At 41.8% G+C, this 16,198-nt stretch overlaps 1 protein-coding gene across 1 annotated transcript in view; it reads right to left on the reverse strand.

Annotated features, from left to right (window-relative positions):
• Positions 1–16,198, reverse strand: part of LOC135227083 (E3 ubiquitin-protein ligase MARCHF6-like) — a 131,848-nt gene that overhangs the window by 54,059 nt on the left and 61,591 nt on the right. The window contains 2 exon segments of the mRNA XM_064266921.1: positions 2,885–3,100; positions 3,386–3,560. Coding sequence (XP_064122991.1) covers positions 2,885–3,100; positions 3,386–3,560 — 391 coding nt within the window.

The raw sequence follows: 16,198 nt of genomic DNA on the forward strand, positions 1-16,198 counted from the left end.
CGAAACTTGGCTGCACGGTCTCCCGAGGGAGAACGTACACTCGGGATCTCTCGCGAACGAGAGACCGAGCCGGAACCTGGCGTAGCGGCATCGCCGCTAGCACCAGGCGAGGAAGTACCAGAGCTAACCGATACTCCTCTGGTCCCCGTCTATCTCTTCCTTACGGAAGGGGAGACGGGCCTCGCTCCCGAAGGAGCAGGAGGAACCAGCAGAAGGACCCCCGTCCCACCGGGGTGGACGGGCCCTTAGAAGTTCCCGAAGGAGACTTCTTAGGGGGAAGGCAGCCTTCTTCTTCTTCGGCTTATGGGCCTTAGAAGTCGAGGGGAGAAGGCAGCAGCAGACGATGAAGACGAAGATGACAGCTTCCTACTTCTCCTCTTCCTCGTCAGCTCACGCAGGACAGTCGTCAGGTCCTCCATCCAGGCCGGAGCCGGGGCTATTGCCGAAGCAACACGGCCCGACTGCACCTGTCCGGAAGGACCTGGGACTGGGGAAGACACACCGTGGGCAGGACCAGCATGGACAGGCACAGGAACCAGGAGCGACAGGAACAGCAACCAGCTCAGGAGCGGCAGGAACAGCGGCAGCGGTAGACCCAGAAGGGACAGCCAAGCCAACAGCGGGAATCACATCAGCGGCAGGTACGGCAGGCCCAGCGATCGCCTCGTAGAATCATCAGCAGCCAGCGGAACCTGGGTCCTGGCGGCCGGTCCAGGGGCGAGCTGCTAGAACAGCGGAAGTCTGGGGCAGGCAACACGAAGAAAACAGGCGGCGGCGGCAACCCCACCTCGGTACGGCTGCGGCCCTAGTAGCGGCAGACGGCGTCATCGACACAGCATGGGGAGTGTAGACCAGGAGGGGGGGGGGGAGCAGCAATAAGCGGCCGTGGTAGTAGTGGAGACCGCCCCAGACCTCGCTAGACGCTGCAGCAGCCCGTGGATGCTAGGCACGCCCTGCCTCCGCGTGGTCCATACCTGTCCAAGGTCGTCTCCCACGGATGTAGCACCTGCGGTAACATAGATAGATTAGTAAGAGGGGTTCCCTCACGCACGGGGGGAAGACATGCCCCACCCCGAACGCAAGGAAGACCCCAAATACAAAATACAACGAAGAAGCTGAGCGGGGGGCAGGAAGGAAGACGAAGAATCGGATACCAAGGGAGTCGCGGGAGAGCTTTCCGACGACTTCCTGGCAGATCTTCGCTTCCCCCACCCCCGCACAGCAGTGAAAAGTAATAGATGAAACAGAATAATACTGCCCTTGCGATTCACTTCATAGAACTTAAAGGGGAAAAGATCAATTCCCGGGTAAGAACGGAAACTTGATCCAATAATATGATGCTATCATAAAATATATATGAAAATGAAACAGAATACTGCACTTGCGATTTCATTTTCACATAAAAAAAATCGTAAGGATCAATTCCCGGGTAAGAACGAAAATTGATCCAAATTAAATTTCATGCAAATAAATAAATGAAAATGAAAAGAATATTGCAATTGCGAATCCACTTTCATTGCATTCTATTATACACAATTAAAAGGCTCGTGCCGAGCGCAATCACACTCTCGGTAACGAACGCACAGGGCAAAAATATAATGAAAAGAGTACTTACATTTTTCAATTACACACTTTCGCCCAAAATACATGACTCGGCGCGAGCGCGCCCGCCCTCGGCACCGAGACATAATTCAAGGGTTCAATTCATGAAAAGAGAGGAAATCGCCGCATCTACGGCGATAACTCCATGTTGGTTCATAATTAAGTAATGAAAATGAAAACAGTGTACTTACAGTTTCATTTTCAAGTCAAACAAACCATTAGTAGAAAACACAATATAAACAAAGCATACGACGATGAAGCGGGCAGAGAGCGATGACGAACACGTCCTTCACACCCGCGGCCGAAAGCAAAAAGTGATTTGTTTACCTCCCAGTCGCGCGGCGCGCGACTGTCGGACAAGCAGTTAACTACCGTTCTCCCCTTGTTCGAAGCTTACGACCGTTCCAGCTGCCGCTAGCTACTTCCTATTGTTAAAGGACCGATGGTTTGTATTACGTATCGGAACAAAGGCCGTTTATCTGCTTCTTGTGATATCCAGGAAGTCTCACAACATAAGAAGGCTTCATGTTCACATACCCGGGAATTCCAAACAACAGGGGGCAAACTAAACTGGCTTTAAAAGGACAGAGCAAAGCATGTCCTCACTTAAAGGCGGTAAGAAAATAACTAACGGGGTCACGAGTTAATGAGGGGTATGTGGGTGGCCCCACATGTCTCGTGACCAAGCACAGATGCCAATAGTCCCTTCCGTACACAATTATTTTAAACTTTACCGGTTTCCATCTGGCGCTGAGTATTTATCCTAATGTTAAGGCCTAAGGTTTGTTTCGTATATGAACAATAACTCTATAGATTGTCATTCATTTTACTTGGGTCGAACATGTAAGGCGTTATATTTTAGAAATCAACATAAAAAAACATTCAGTTAAAACTAGCCAAAAGAAAACTGTTCTCTTTCTACATCTGAGTGAAAAAACACATTAGACCGACTGATCCCACTGAATTATGTTAATATGAAACTGGACGAATACAACAAAGAAAAATAATTTAAGCCTAAGTCTATACACTCTTGACCCCATTCTGCACAACAAGTTTAGATTTTAAAGGAAATGTTTTATCCAATTACCCAAGTCAATCCTAGACGGTTGTGTCTAACATATAGGGCCATATTCAAATGTAATAACCTTTGTATGTATTGAAACAGCTGTATAACCTTTAATCTTCAATGCTGTTTGTGAAATGTAGTTTTCCTTATAATCTTTACTCAAAGCATTAAAGCTAAAATCAGGAACAAAAGTTTCACAGAACTAAATCAACTTACCAAATACAAGAATAAACATTGTGTTTAAAGAAACAACCCAAAAGACATGTTCAAGAAACACAAGTGAGCCATCTAGTCCTAGGAGTCGCTCCCAAGTGAGCTCTTCCGCAGCCCTATCCCATTCTATAGGATTCCAATTCATATCATCAGCTGCTGCTCCTGGATCCATATTGTTATTTCCAGGAACTCCTTCATGTAAAATCTCCCCATCTCCACCTAAAAAATACAGTAAAATTATTACTTGATAATTATAATCACTAGTATACACTTAATATTTTTATTACATGAAAATTTAAATTTCAAAATATTCATACTGTTACACTAACCACCAAATGCAAATTAACTTGTACCCAGGTCTCTGTTGTGTAGAGCAAAGCCCACCTGTACCAACTTCCATTGCATTACAGCTTACACATTTTTCACAAACTCTAAATAACTAACATTTTCAGATACAATTCTTAATATGGTTGATCATATTCAAAAGAAAAAAAATATTCAAACCTTCAGCTATATTTTGATTAGCTGGAACAGCTGCTAGTACTTGATTAGGTTGATCTTGTCCACCTTCAGGATTTGGAGCTTCTAATGGAGGAGGGGCTGCATTATCATTGACAGGGTGTGCTGCAACATCCCCATTCACTTGATTAACCACACCAAAGTTACCATGACCTTCATGCTGAAAAACAAATGAAAATCAAACACAGCACACTACATTCCAGTTAGGACAAAATTTGAAAAAATCTGAAAATTAAAACTAACAACCTCAAATGTTACATTGCCCCCTCATTTTGGGACCACCTTGATGTGGTGAGGGGGCTCTCGAACCTCAGGAATCTCTTCCCAGGTTCGAACCCAAGAGTCCCATATGACATTATATATTTTTGAGTAAACTTATGTGGACTTTTCCATTTTTGCCAAAATTTTTGAAAGCAAATAAATGAGAAAACATATCATGGCTTAACGTGGAGTTAAATCCGAAGCTAAATAGTGAGAACTGTGGTAGATCCATCATCTACCCGACAATGTTCGGACCTGTTTTTCAGGCGGAACTATTCTGTGGAGCTGGACCACGGATTCCAGGGGGGGCCTGGTTCTAGGAATAGAACTCTCGGCATTCTATCCAGTTTGCCCATAATGTGATTAGGATGGGGATAATTGTATTAACATAATACTCTTAGTCCTAGCAAGCGGGTTCTGCTTACACTTGGGCCATACTAATCATGTTCTGCCATCCCCTTTTGGGGTAGGGTAGGGATGTGGACATTTGGGAGTCCTTTCTCACTTGTGCCTTTGGCAGAAGATTTAACTTCGCGAAGGGCCAATGATATCTTTTCAAGATTTCTTTTTTTTTTTTTTTCTTTTCTTTTTTGTATAAACTCAAAATTTATGAACTTTGAAATAAATGATTTGAGTACCCCTGGGCCCCATGATGGAAAAACTACGGCACAGTTGATGACCAATGGCACGTCACTCCCGAATCTCCTAGGTACTGCCACAAGTAGTGAAAGTACTATAAAAGATACAAAGGAACACCCTGTTCCAAGTAAAGCAGCAGAGCCAGAAAACCAAATAGAGTGCATAAATAAAAAAGAAACAAACAAAAATAAATTGGTAAACTCCAATATCGTAACAATGGAACCATATATGATGAACAATAATTCTGAATTAGAGACAAATAATCCTCCCAGCAATACAGAAAAATATAAAAATCATAGTAGACAAGCAACATACATAAAACAAGGACCGAAAAGAAACAAAAATTATCGACTTAATCCCACATTGGTACATTTTGATGACCTCTTTGGACCAGATAATTGGTCAAGATTTCTAGTCCTCAAAGCTGACAACAAAATCTCAGCAGCGATGCTAGAAAACAAATTACTTAACATATATCCAACACAAGACATGGAATGCACACACATCAAGGACAATGAATGGCTTATCCAAGTAACCAATAAAAAGCAGTCCACTGCCTTTTTAAGTGTAACAGAAATAAATAATATAAAGGTAATAATTACAAGCCACGAAACATTGAATTATGTACAGGGTACAGTCATCCTACCCAATAGCGAGCAGGAGCTTCCTTCAAAAGAACTATTGCTAGACTCCCTAAAATTGAGATATAACAATATCCACGATTTAGAAATATACTCTATTTCAAGTAGGAAAGATAAAAGTAATATCAACATTGCCAAAATAAAATTTACAGGCCAAGACTTACCATTTAAAATAAAAATTCTTGGACAAAATAGAGAAGTTCGTCCTTTTGTTCCTAAACCACTACAATGTACACAGTGCTCAAGGTATGGACACACACACAAAAGATGCCGTAATAAGGCTATATGTGCAGTCTGTGCATCAGATGACCATACCACTAATTGGAACTGTAATCAATCAAAATGTATTAATTGTGGACTAGCCCATCATGCAAAATCTAAGGAGTGTTCATTTTACCAATATAACACAGAACTTCAGTTGTTAATAAATAGGACAGGAATGTCAGTCATGGAAGCCAGACTTGAGCTAAAAGTAAGAGGCGTTAATAATCCATCCAAAACCCCCACCTTTTCAAATGTGACTAAAAATCAAGACATCAAACAGCACAATGACAAACAAGATAGTATAAACATGGAAACTGGATTTCATACCAATAATACTGAAACCAAAAATAAAAGTGATATTACAACAACCAATACCACCACTAACATAGATGATTCAGTTATCCATGGAAAAGAACTTCCAATAGAAGAAGAATTAAATGATGATGATAACCGAACTGGCAAAAAGAAAAGAATTCTAGAAAGAACCCCACCTAAGGGAAAAAAAGTAAATATTGAAAATTACAATCAATCCAGAGAAACTCCAACTACACCAGGAGAACATTTTAAAAAAGATATTAAACTAACCTCATCACAAGTGGAAATACACAATTACCCTCAATCTCAATCAAACAGCCAACAGCTGGACAGTAAAGATCACTCTTTACAATTTCCATCAAATAATACTAATGAAAATCATACCATTAAACCAAACCAAAATATAACTATCACCCACCAACCATCCACAAGACCCAAATATCCCATTAACAACAACAAAACAAATAACCCCTCAAACCAACAGTCCTTATCACTACAGAAAAGGAACAATAGAATTACAAAACCAGAAATTTCTAAAGCTAGACCAAAAACTTCTGAACCAATAATTAACATTACCAAACATGCTTCATCTTGTGGTTGTAATGAATGCTTTGTAAGTACATATAACCAACTAACTACCAAGACAGAGGACACAGTATGAAATTGTATAGACAATTTTACCAAATTAAGGAGGTGCCCTCTAACACACCAACATGAGAACGAATTATGTTCTGAATCCTTTAAAATACAAAACAAGGAAATTAAATTATAAAATCAAAAATAGACTTATTAATATTCAACAATGAAAAACAAACAACTGCAGAATCTAATAACCAACATACAAATGCAACGATTAAAAAACCACAAATAAATTCAAATGCAAGATAAAGTAAAATCAGCAATCAATTTACAGAATTTAACACCAATTCCTCCCAATAATGGAATATAAAATCATTCAATGGAATATAAATGGTCTCTTAACCCGACTACGTCTGGGTGAATTACAAAGAATCATACGAGACCACAACCCAATGTGCATATGTCTACAACATATAGGAAGTAACCCTACAAATATCCAACACTATAAAATTGCCTGTTATTCACCAACTGACGGTGGAAAATTAGGCACAGCCATATACGTTCATAATAGCATTACATATGAACCTGTTGACATACCATCTATGCCATATCAAATAACATCAATTAAACTGTATATGCCTGATAAAAGTAAAATCACTATTTGTAATTTATATAACCAACCAAATTTCAATGCAAATTTCAGTGATTTTTCTGAACTTATTAGCAAAAGTATACAGGAACCACTACTTATAGTAGGAGATTTTAATGCACATAATTCATTATGGGATATTAATAACCCCACTGACACATCCGGAATCAACATAGAGAATACTATAATGAAACACAACATGTATTGTCTCAATGAAAGTGAAGTTTCAACATATTTTTCAAATACACACCTAACCTTTTCTTCAATTGACATTTCATTATGTTCAAATGATGTAACAGAGAAATTTGAATGGAACGTCCTAGACGATTCATACACAAGTGACCATTTCCCAATCATTCTGAACTACTTAAGTAATGTCAAAATATTGCCGCCTACAAGATATAATATCCAAAAAGCTAACTGGGATAAATATTTCCTATATACACGAAACATACCACCATTCCCACATAATGAAGATCACAATACTACATGTGAATCCTTCTCAAACTTCATAATAAATGCTGCAGATAAAAGTATTCCAAAAACCAAATCACATTCCACAAAATCCCCTGTCCCATGGTGGAATCCAACATTAACAACATTAAGTAAAATAAAACATATATATTGAGTCGGAATCTAAACAGACTCAAAACTCGCCTTAAATCACTCAACAAAATGCCCTATAGTATAAACATATTAAACAAAATAGTTATAACAAACATAACAATTAACCACATTAAACCACTATATAACAAATATACAGCCAAATTTAGAAAAACTGGTAATAGCTGAAAAATCGCATCATGGAAGGAATATGTCTCAAACATATCTTCAAACACATCCACAAGGGATGTCTGGCAAAAGATAAGGAAAATCAATGGAAAACATATAAGACCTCCAAGAAGTGCAATACATTTAAATGGAAAAATATACCATGATACTTATGAAATATCAAACATAATTGGGAAACATTTTGAAAACATCAGTGCTTACTCCAGCCTAGACACACATTTTCAAAATATCAGAAAACAAAAAGAAAATATAATACTCAATTTTGAAACTCTTGAAGACCTGGAATTAATACACTATATTTTTTAAAACCATGGATGAACTAGATAATGCCATCAACTCTTGTCATCCCTCTGCACCAAGATATGATAAAATATCATTTGAAATGATAGAAAAATTAGCTCCTATAGCTAAATCATATTTATTAAAATTTTACAATAGTATCTGGCTAAAATGTGTCTTTCCTGATAAATGGAAACATGCCATAATTATTCCAATAAACAAACCAGAAAAGGATGCAAGTAATCCATCCAATTATAGACCGATATCTCTAACAAGTTGCCTATGCAAAATCTTAGAAAAATGATATTGTTATGATACAATAAAGTTTTATGCATACTTACCTGGCAGGTATATATATAGCTGTATTTTCTGAAGTCCGACAGAATTTAAAAACTTCCGACACACGCAGTGGTCGGCCAGGTGGTTAGTACCCATTCCCGCCGCTGGGAGGCGGGTATCAGGAACCATTCCCATTTTCTATTCATAATTTTTATTTCCACTGTCCCCTGAGGGGAGGTGGGTGGGTACTTGAATATATATATATCTGCCAGTTAAGTATGAACAAACTTTATTGTATCATAACAATATCATTTTGCTCATGAACTTACCTGTCAGATATATATATATAGTTGAACCCCACCGTTGGAGGTGGGAAGGGACAGAATAGAAGGATTTTGGGACAAACAAATGCATGCAGATGATTTACATCTTGGTTCCACCTGTTAGCATAGCCGACTTCGTGATTACTGTCACCCAAGTCTGCTTCTGCTTTACTAGAGTTGCCAGCGAGGTAGAGACCTATAAAGCTGGTGCACTCCAGATGATCTGTCAACGGGGGCGTGACCACAATGTGACTAGACCATATTGACCATACCATGAGGGCTAAGAAGTAAAATAAATATATATATATATAATTATATATATCACCACCTGACCAACCTAGCCAAAGTTAATGTGTGTTAACTAAGGCTTAGAGTTAAGAAGTCGCCGTTGTCAGCGACTCCACAACTAAATTAAGAGCTCTTCCTAACCATTTTCTACAGGATAGGATGAGTAGTACTTCTTGCCCCCACCGATTGTGTCTGCAGACACGTATGGCCCTAGCGAGCAGCAGATCTCATATGCCATCTCACATCTCGCAGGGAGTGTGAAGTGAACCCAGAGTTGCTTCGCTAAAACATGGTACTCAGGATGTTGCTGAGTGCCATGCTCTGTTGAAATGCTTCCGAGGCCGCGCCCTCACCTCGTGAGCATTCAGATAAAAAGCTTTCAAATCTTTGTGCAAACACAATGAAGGAGCATTTTTTGAAAGAAACTCCTTAACCCTAAAACCAGGGTGTACTTCGATATGGGCAAGTCTGGTCTTTTTCGGAACACTGCAGATTGCCCGACTGACTTCGACTTTCTTGATTTTAAGTAGATAAAACTTGAGAGACCTGACAGGGCACAGGACTCTCTCTGGCTCCTGCCCACTAACTTGTGCCATCCTTGCTTCAAGATCCTGGCCCAAGGACAAAAGGGTTTCCATTCTTAGGCCATAACGAAAGGCTTAGAGAGCACTCCTGTGTTCTCTAAAGCCAAAACTTGTGACGATGGCTTAAAATCTCACTAACCCTCTTTGTCGTATCTAGGTGGTTAGAAGAAGGCCTTCCTGATCACTACAAGAAGTTAACAGGCAGGAGAGGTTCGAATGCTTTGACATCAAGAACTTCAGACTACGTCTAAGTTCCATATTGAAAGCTTCGATCCGGAAATGCAGTCTGTACTAAAGTCAGGTGAACGACCAGTTGACCAGTCAGACGAATCAAGGACAGCAAGGCTGTACCCTGAGGACCAAAAGGCACTATTCTTAGCTGAAGGATGAGTGTCTGGACTGCCTGGGCGATTCAATCTAAGCAAACCTTGGGGGTGTATCAACGCAACCCAACGTCGTCCGCAATCGACTTCGTCAATAAGAAACTCAGGGCTACTATATGTCGCCTGATCTCGCACGAGTGTCTGACTCCGAGAAAACAGGCGAGACAAAAAGTAGATGGTGAGCTAGAATCGAGATTCCACAGACCTCAATGTGATCGTGAAGGTCTTTGTTGTTTGACAGATGCAAATCTGTCAAACAACATTCTCTGTTGTCTGTTCGCACTGGCAGAATTTTCAAAACTCTCGGCAACCGCTAGACCACTGGTAGTTCAGGTGATCTCCCCCACGTTCCCGTGGCGCTGGTACTTGGAACTATTCCCGTTTTCCTCAGATTTTCTCTGAACCCTGTCTCTGAGGGGAGGAGGGTGGGAATTTAATTATATAACCTGCCAGGTAGTATGCATAAAACTTTATTGTATCATAACAATATCATTTTATGCATGACACTTACCTGGCAGGTATATATATAGCTGATTGACACATTTGGAGGTGGGTCACAGACAGCAACATCGTCATAATTCAAAAATTAACTAATTTTTAAAATTATTTATTAAGTTCCTTACCTGCTAAGGTAGCTGACTTCGTAGGTCCTGCCTCTTAGCCTGCTAAACCTTAGTAGCTCTCAACTAGGATGTGACCTGTTTGTTGAGAAAGCTAATAACAAGGGTCTGACAACTGGACGGGACCAATTTGTTGACAGGAAACCCTAGCCCTCTCTTACCAGGGGCATTCATGCTAGGATAAGTTAGACCACCTGAACCACACACAAAGCTAACGTAACACATTACACTTCACATACTGAAGAGGAAATAACCCTCTCAGACAACCATAAAAAGAACACCACTTAATTAAAATACCTAGCATGTTAGTAATCTATCGTTGCTGCCGTCGATCGAGACGATTCGTACGGACTTTTGCAATCCTGTAACGAACCTCTAGATGATCGTTACATTCTACGCTGTTGTTATAATAGGCTCTTTCTCGTAAACTCGAGCAGGGACCGAGAGAAGATACTTCTTAAGATATGAGAGAGCTGTGGAATATCAGAGTTGATGTGGACCACTGGTCCAAAAACTCGTTTCGAGGACTGGAGGGACGACCGAATTGCATTTACTTCTTTCAGATTAAGATCCAGGACATCTGAAACACTATCCAGATGTCCGGCACCTTCTTTCTAGCATGACGCACTGAGAGATGTTCAGAATAATTCCTATATCTTGAATAATATTTCAGTTTCCCGGTAGGAAAAAACTGTGGTCTGAATTGCAGTCTATTCGGGGAAACAAACTTCTTCAGAAGGAAATGGTCCCCAAGCAAGCTCATCCATTCCCTCCCCGAGTATGCTTACTTCCCTATAAGGCTGCGCTTTGCCTAAGCAGGAGAGCATATAAAAGTGCAATGTTGCGGTAGACTCGTAGTTCTATACCGTGCGGTAACGAGCCCACCGAAAGGATTCAAGAAAGATAAACTCTTGTTTGAACATAGTAAGGTAACAAAAGTAATGCAACGTTTCTTCAATTTCACGTAAGAAATCCCTCAATCTTAGGCTAAAGTCCGTGATTGTAGGACAGAGATACAGTTAGTCAGAAAATCCCGCAGGAGAGACGTAACCGCCAGCACAGAGATACGGTTAGTCAGTCAATCCCGCAGGAGAGAGAGACGTAACCTACAGGGCATGACAGCGCACGATCTGTTACTGGCTCGGTTGGAAGTTTTGGAACTTGGACAGTCAGACACAGCAGCAGCCAGCAGCTTACGAACGTCGTCTCTTAACTTTATGTCTGGGTTGCCAAGCTACCCTATTCTACGAAGAAATAGGTCCGTTATTTTTTGAACAAAAAGAGACTCTCAAGCTGGTATATTTAAGCGAAACAGAAAACGCTAAATATATAGATGCGTTTTGTGTCGTCAGAACACTACCATACAACGGTAAAAGATAAATCGGAAACTCCTGGAAGGCTGCAGGGAGTGACGATTAAATGTCCTTAAAATAGTAGACAATAGACCTCTCGGTTGCCATCCGAAGAGGTAACTACAGCAAGCGTGTATGACTTGAACCAACCAGTAGTAAAATAACGCAAGGCAAAAAAATTTTATTATATCACAATAACGTTTTGTTCATACTTACCTGGCAGACATATATATAGCTGAATTCGGAAATACAGCTACATACATATCTGACAGGCAAGTTTCATGAACAAAACTTAGAGAATCGAAGCAGACAGCTCAAGCTTCTTAAGATACTGGACATAAGCGTTCATTGACGTAGTCTACAAGTCTATTTCTTGTACGAGTCTGCGAATGAGGAAGGAGAGCTCTTCCGAACCTTGTCCTTATTCGCTTACGCAATATCAAGTTAATGAGATGTTTGTCAATGAGAACTAACCCATTAACGGTACAGAGAGATATTTTGTCAATGAGGGGAGACCCACTTACTTGACAAAACGATAGTATATTGTCAATGGGGGAAAGTCACTGAATTGACAAAACGTAATCCAGGAAGTCGAGCCTTTTATTTTTTCGATTCCCGTCTCAAACAAGGAAGGGACAAGAATCCTGTTAAGAGACTGGGCTTACGGTAGGTAGAACGACGATGCTCAATCGGCATGGAAGTCTCGACTAGAAACTAACAAAATCTATCATCTGAAAAACCCTTTCAGATGGTCTAAAAGCTTTACATTTATTGGCAGTATGGCAAAGGAAGTCCTGTCTTGCGCTTTCCTGAAGAGCGTCCTTTTGATGAGTGCCTTTGCAAGAATCCTACTGAACGTTGCCGAAAATCCTGACGTTCAGGACGTCGAGCCTTTACATAACCCGTAACTGTCTTATCTCAAAGTCTTGACTGAGGTAGAGAAAACGATATCTTCCCTTGAGCTTTCCTTAACTCCATCCACCTTTGCGAAAAGCAATATATATTGACAGAGACCTCTTGAATTCACGAAACCCGAGGTCTTGCTGGGTTTCGAAGACGAAGTTCTGTTCACTTTCTTGAGGCTCAAATCTTAAACAAGAGCTTGAAGAGTTCAACAGAAACGTTGGGGGCGCGTCGGCGTCCATGGCGAGGACGCTCGGCGTCCTGGTGCGCGCTCGGCGTCCACTGGCGAGGACGCTCGGCGTCCTGGTGCGCGCTCGGCGGCCACTGGCGAGGACGCTCGGCGTCCACTGGTGAGTGCGTCCATCCGAGCGTCCTGTTCAAGCCCGATCGTCCAATAAGCGTGCAGAAAGCGTCACGCTCCTGACAGGCGTCAAACAAGCGAGAGAAACTGCCTTCTTTTTCCTATTTCTTGGTGGAAGAAGTACACGTGATCAGGCAACTTTCGCCTTCTTACTTCTCACAGAAACACATAACGAGGGAGACGGGACGTGAAGCGTCCTCTTCTATAAAGCTTCTTAGAGGGCGCGAGTCCTTCCGAGAGCTCCAACCCTTGTGCGGGGAGGACGCCTCGGAGGACGAGAAGCAATCCTTCAGGATTCGTGCATGTGCACGCACTTTGGCAGTCTGGGGATTTTCATCAGAAACTGCCGAAGGCACGCCAGATCGGTGGGGTTCCCTGTAACCCTCCTTCGGCTTTCGACATGCCCTCTCCCTTGGTTCTGGCGTTCGACAGAGGTCTAGACCTAGAGGCGTTATAAGGCCGATCTGACGCACCCTCCACTACACAAGGGCACTGTCCACTGCACTTAGCCACTTCACTATTGCTCTCTAAAGCAAGCACTTTCGATTCTAAGTTACGAATCGAAATAGTATAAGAGAAAGGGCAATAACCTCTACGACACAGTTTTAGGGCCCGAAGGCAACATTACAGGGTTAGGCGTAACAAAAACAGAAGTAGAACTCTTCACAACAATGAAGGAGAGCGATCACCTCTCGCAGACATAGTCATAACCCGTAGGCCATACTACAGCGTTAGGCAAAATAAAGTCTACCGGAAGGTTAGCAGTATCACTACCCTGACTTTCGTAATTGATTAATTGCGTACATACTAAACAAACTTTTTCCTTACGGAATTAGACACGTTTTACTGATTAATTGCGTACATACGAATCATACTTTTTCCTTACGGAAATAGACATGTTTACTGATTAATTGCGCCCCCCAAGTGCGGAACTACCGAAGCTTTCGGTAGCCACACCCTATCTTTGCAGACAACACCCTCTGAAACTAGCCTAACTAGATTCAGATATCTTATGCAAAAATGAATCAAATTCAAATCAATTTAAGATAGCGTATGCCTAGCCACAAATCCAAGTAAATAAATTAAAAGATAATTAGGATACTTAGCGGCAAATGAAGTTTCCAAAATCCTAAGCCGGAGGTACTGAAAACAGGTGTTTTCAGTACCGGCGACAGAAAAATTTATGAATAGAAAATGGGAATGGTTCCTGATACCCGCCTCCCAGCGGCGGGAATGGGTACTAACACCTGGCCGACCACTGCGTGTGCGGAAGTTTTTTAATTCTGTCGGACTTTCAGAAAATACAGCTATATATATACCTGCCAGGTAAGTGTCATGCATAAAAAATGATATTGTTAAACTACAATAAAGTTTTGTACATACTTACCTGGCAGATATATACTTAGCTATAGTCTCCGACGTTCCGACAGAATTTCAAATCTCGCGGCACACGCGACAGGTAGGTCAGGTGGTCTACCTTACCCGCCGCTGGGTGGCGGGCGTATGAACCAATCTATCTCTCCAGCCAGATTTTTTCTCTTTCACCTGTCTCCTGAGGGGAGGCTGGGTGGGCCATTAGACGTATATATCTGCCAGGTAAGTATGTACAAAACTTATTGTAGTTTAACAATATCATTTTGTACATGAACTTCCCTGCCAGATATATACTTAGCTGATTGGCACCCTTGGTGGAGGGTAAGAGACAGCTAAAGTAATGATAGATAAGAAACAACTGATGTTGTAGGATATAAATAACCTTGGTTCTTACCTGTTCAGGCAGAAGACTTCATTGATATTATCTCTGAGTCTGCGTTGCCTGGAGACTACAGCTAGGACGTGACCTGATGCTGAAAGACTCTCGGATCTACCACTGGGATATGTGATCCCTTTGTGTGGTAGAATCCAAGTCGGATCCTGTTAAAGGGAGTTCGTCCCAATCTTAACAGTCCTAACCACTAACTACTGCAAGGAGCCACACTCATCAGACCACCTAACCAAACTACTAAGATTAGTATTACGACCTAAAGAGATGCCTTCATGCATCCTCTTTAAGGCAACCAACAACAACAAATACCAGGGGGAAAAATTTATACTACGAAACAGGATGAGTTTCCAGCTCCCTGCCCCAGCACTGAATCCGCAGATACGTACGGGCCCAAGGCGAAGCATTTTTCGTAAGTGATTCTCACATCACGTAAGTAGTGGTTCGCGAACACTGACTGACATCTCCAGAATGTTGTCTCCATCAGATTTCGCACGGACATATTCTTGTTGAAAGCAAGAGAAGTTGCTATGGCTCTTACTTCGTGTGCTTTCACTTTAAGAAGCCTAAGATGTTTCTTCTCTGCAGGATCCGTGTGCTTCTTTGATGAGGCTTCTCAAGAAGAAGGACAATGCGTTCTTCGACAATGGGACGAGTAGCTCTTTTACTGAACACCACGGACCTCTCGGTTGGCTTTCAGTTGCTCTTTTCTTCTAAGTAGTATTTCACCATTCTCACTGGGCAAAGAGTTCTCTCGGGTTCTTCTCCTACCAAAGAAGATAACCCACGATCTCGAGATCTTGGGCCATGGACTTGATGGGTTCTCATTCTTTGCAGAAAACCAGGAAGGAAAGAGCAAATAGAGAGTCCTCCTTAAAACCCACATTACCATCAATCGCCTGAAGCTCACTCACTCTTCTGGCGGAAGCTAGAGCCTCAAAACAGAGTCTTCCTGGTAAGGTCTCTGAATGAGGCTGAATTAGGGGGTTCAAACCTAGAGGACCCAAGGAATTGAAGGACTACATCCAAATTCCAGCTAGGTGTCTTAGGATACTGCATTTTCGTTGTGTTAAAAGACCTAATAAGGTCCTGTAGGTCCTTATCTTCCGATAAGTTGAGGCCCCTGTGCCTGAAGACATTCGCCAACATACTACGATAGCCTTTAATCGTCGAAACGACTAAGCCACATTCTTGTCTTAAGAATAAAAAGAAGTCTGCAATTTGATTCACAGAGGTACTGGAAGAGGAAACGTTATTCCTCTTGCACCATCTTCTGAAGACATCCCACTTCGATTGTACACTCGTAATGTGGAAGACCTCCTCGCTCTAGCGATTGCCTTAGCAGCTGCTGACGAAAAGCCTTTCGCTCTGACCAGTTTCTGGACAGTCTGAAGCCAGTCAGACTGAGAGCGGGGAGGTTTTTGTGTACCTGTCGAAGTGGGGCTTGTCTGAGTAGATCGCTCCTTAGAGGAAGCGATCTTGGAAAATCCACTAGCCATTCCAGCACCTCTGTGAACCAATCTT

The sequence above is a fragment of the Macrobrachium nipponense genome, chromosome 15 (genome assembly GCF_015104395.2).
Source record: "Macrobrachium nipponense isolate FS-2020 chromosome 15, ASM1510439v2, whole genome shotgun sequence".
Lineage (NCBI taxonomy): Eukaryota > Metazoa > Arthropoda > Malacostraca > Decapoda > Palaemonidae > Macrobrachium > Macrobrachium nipponense.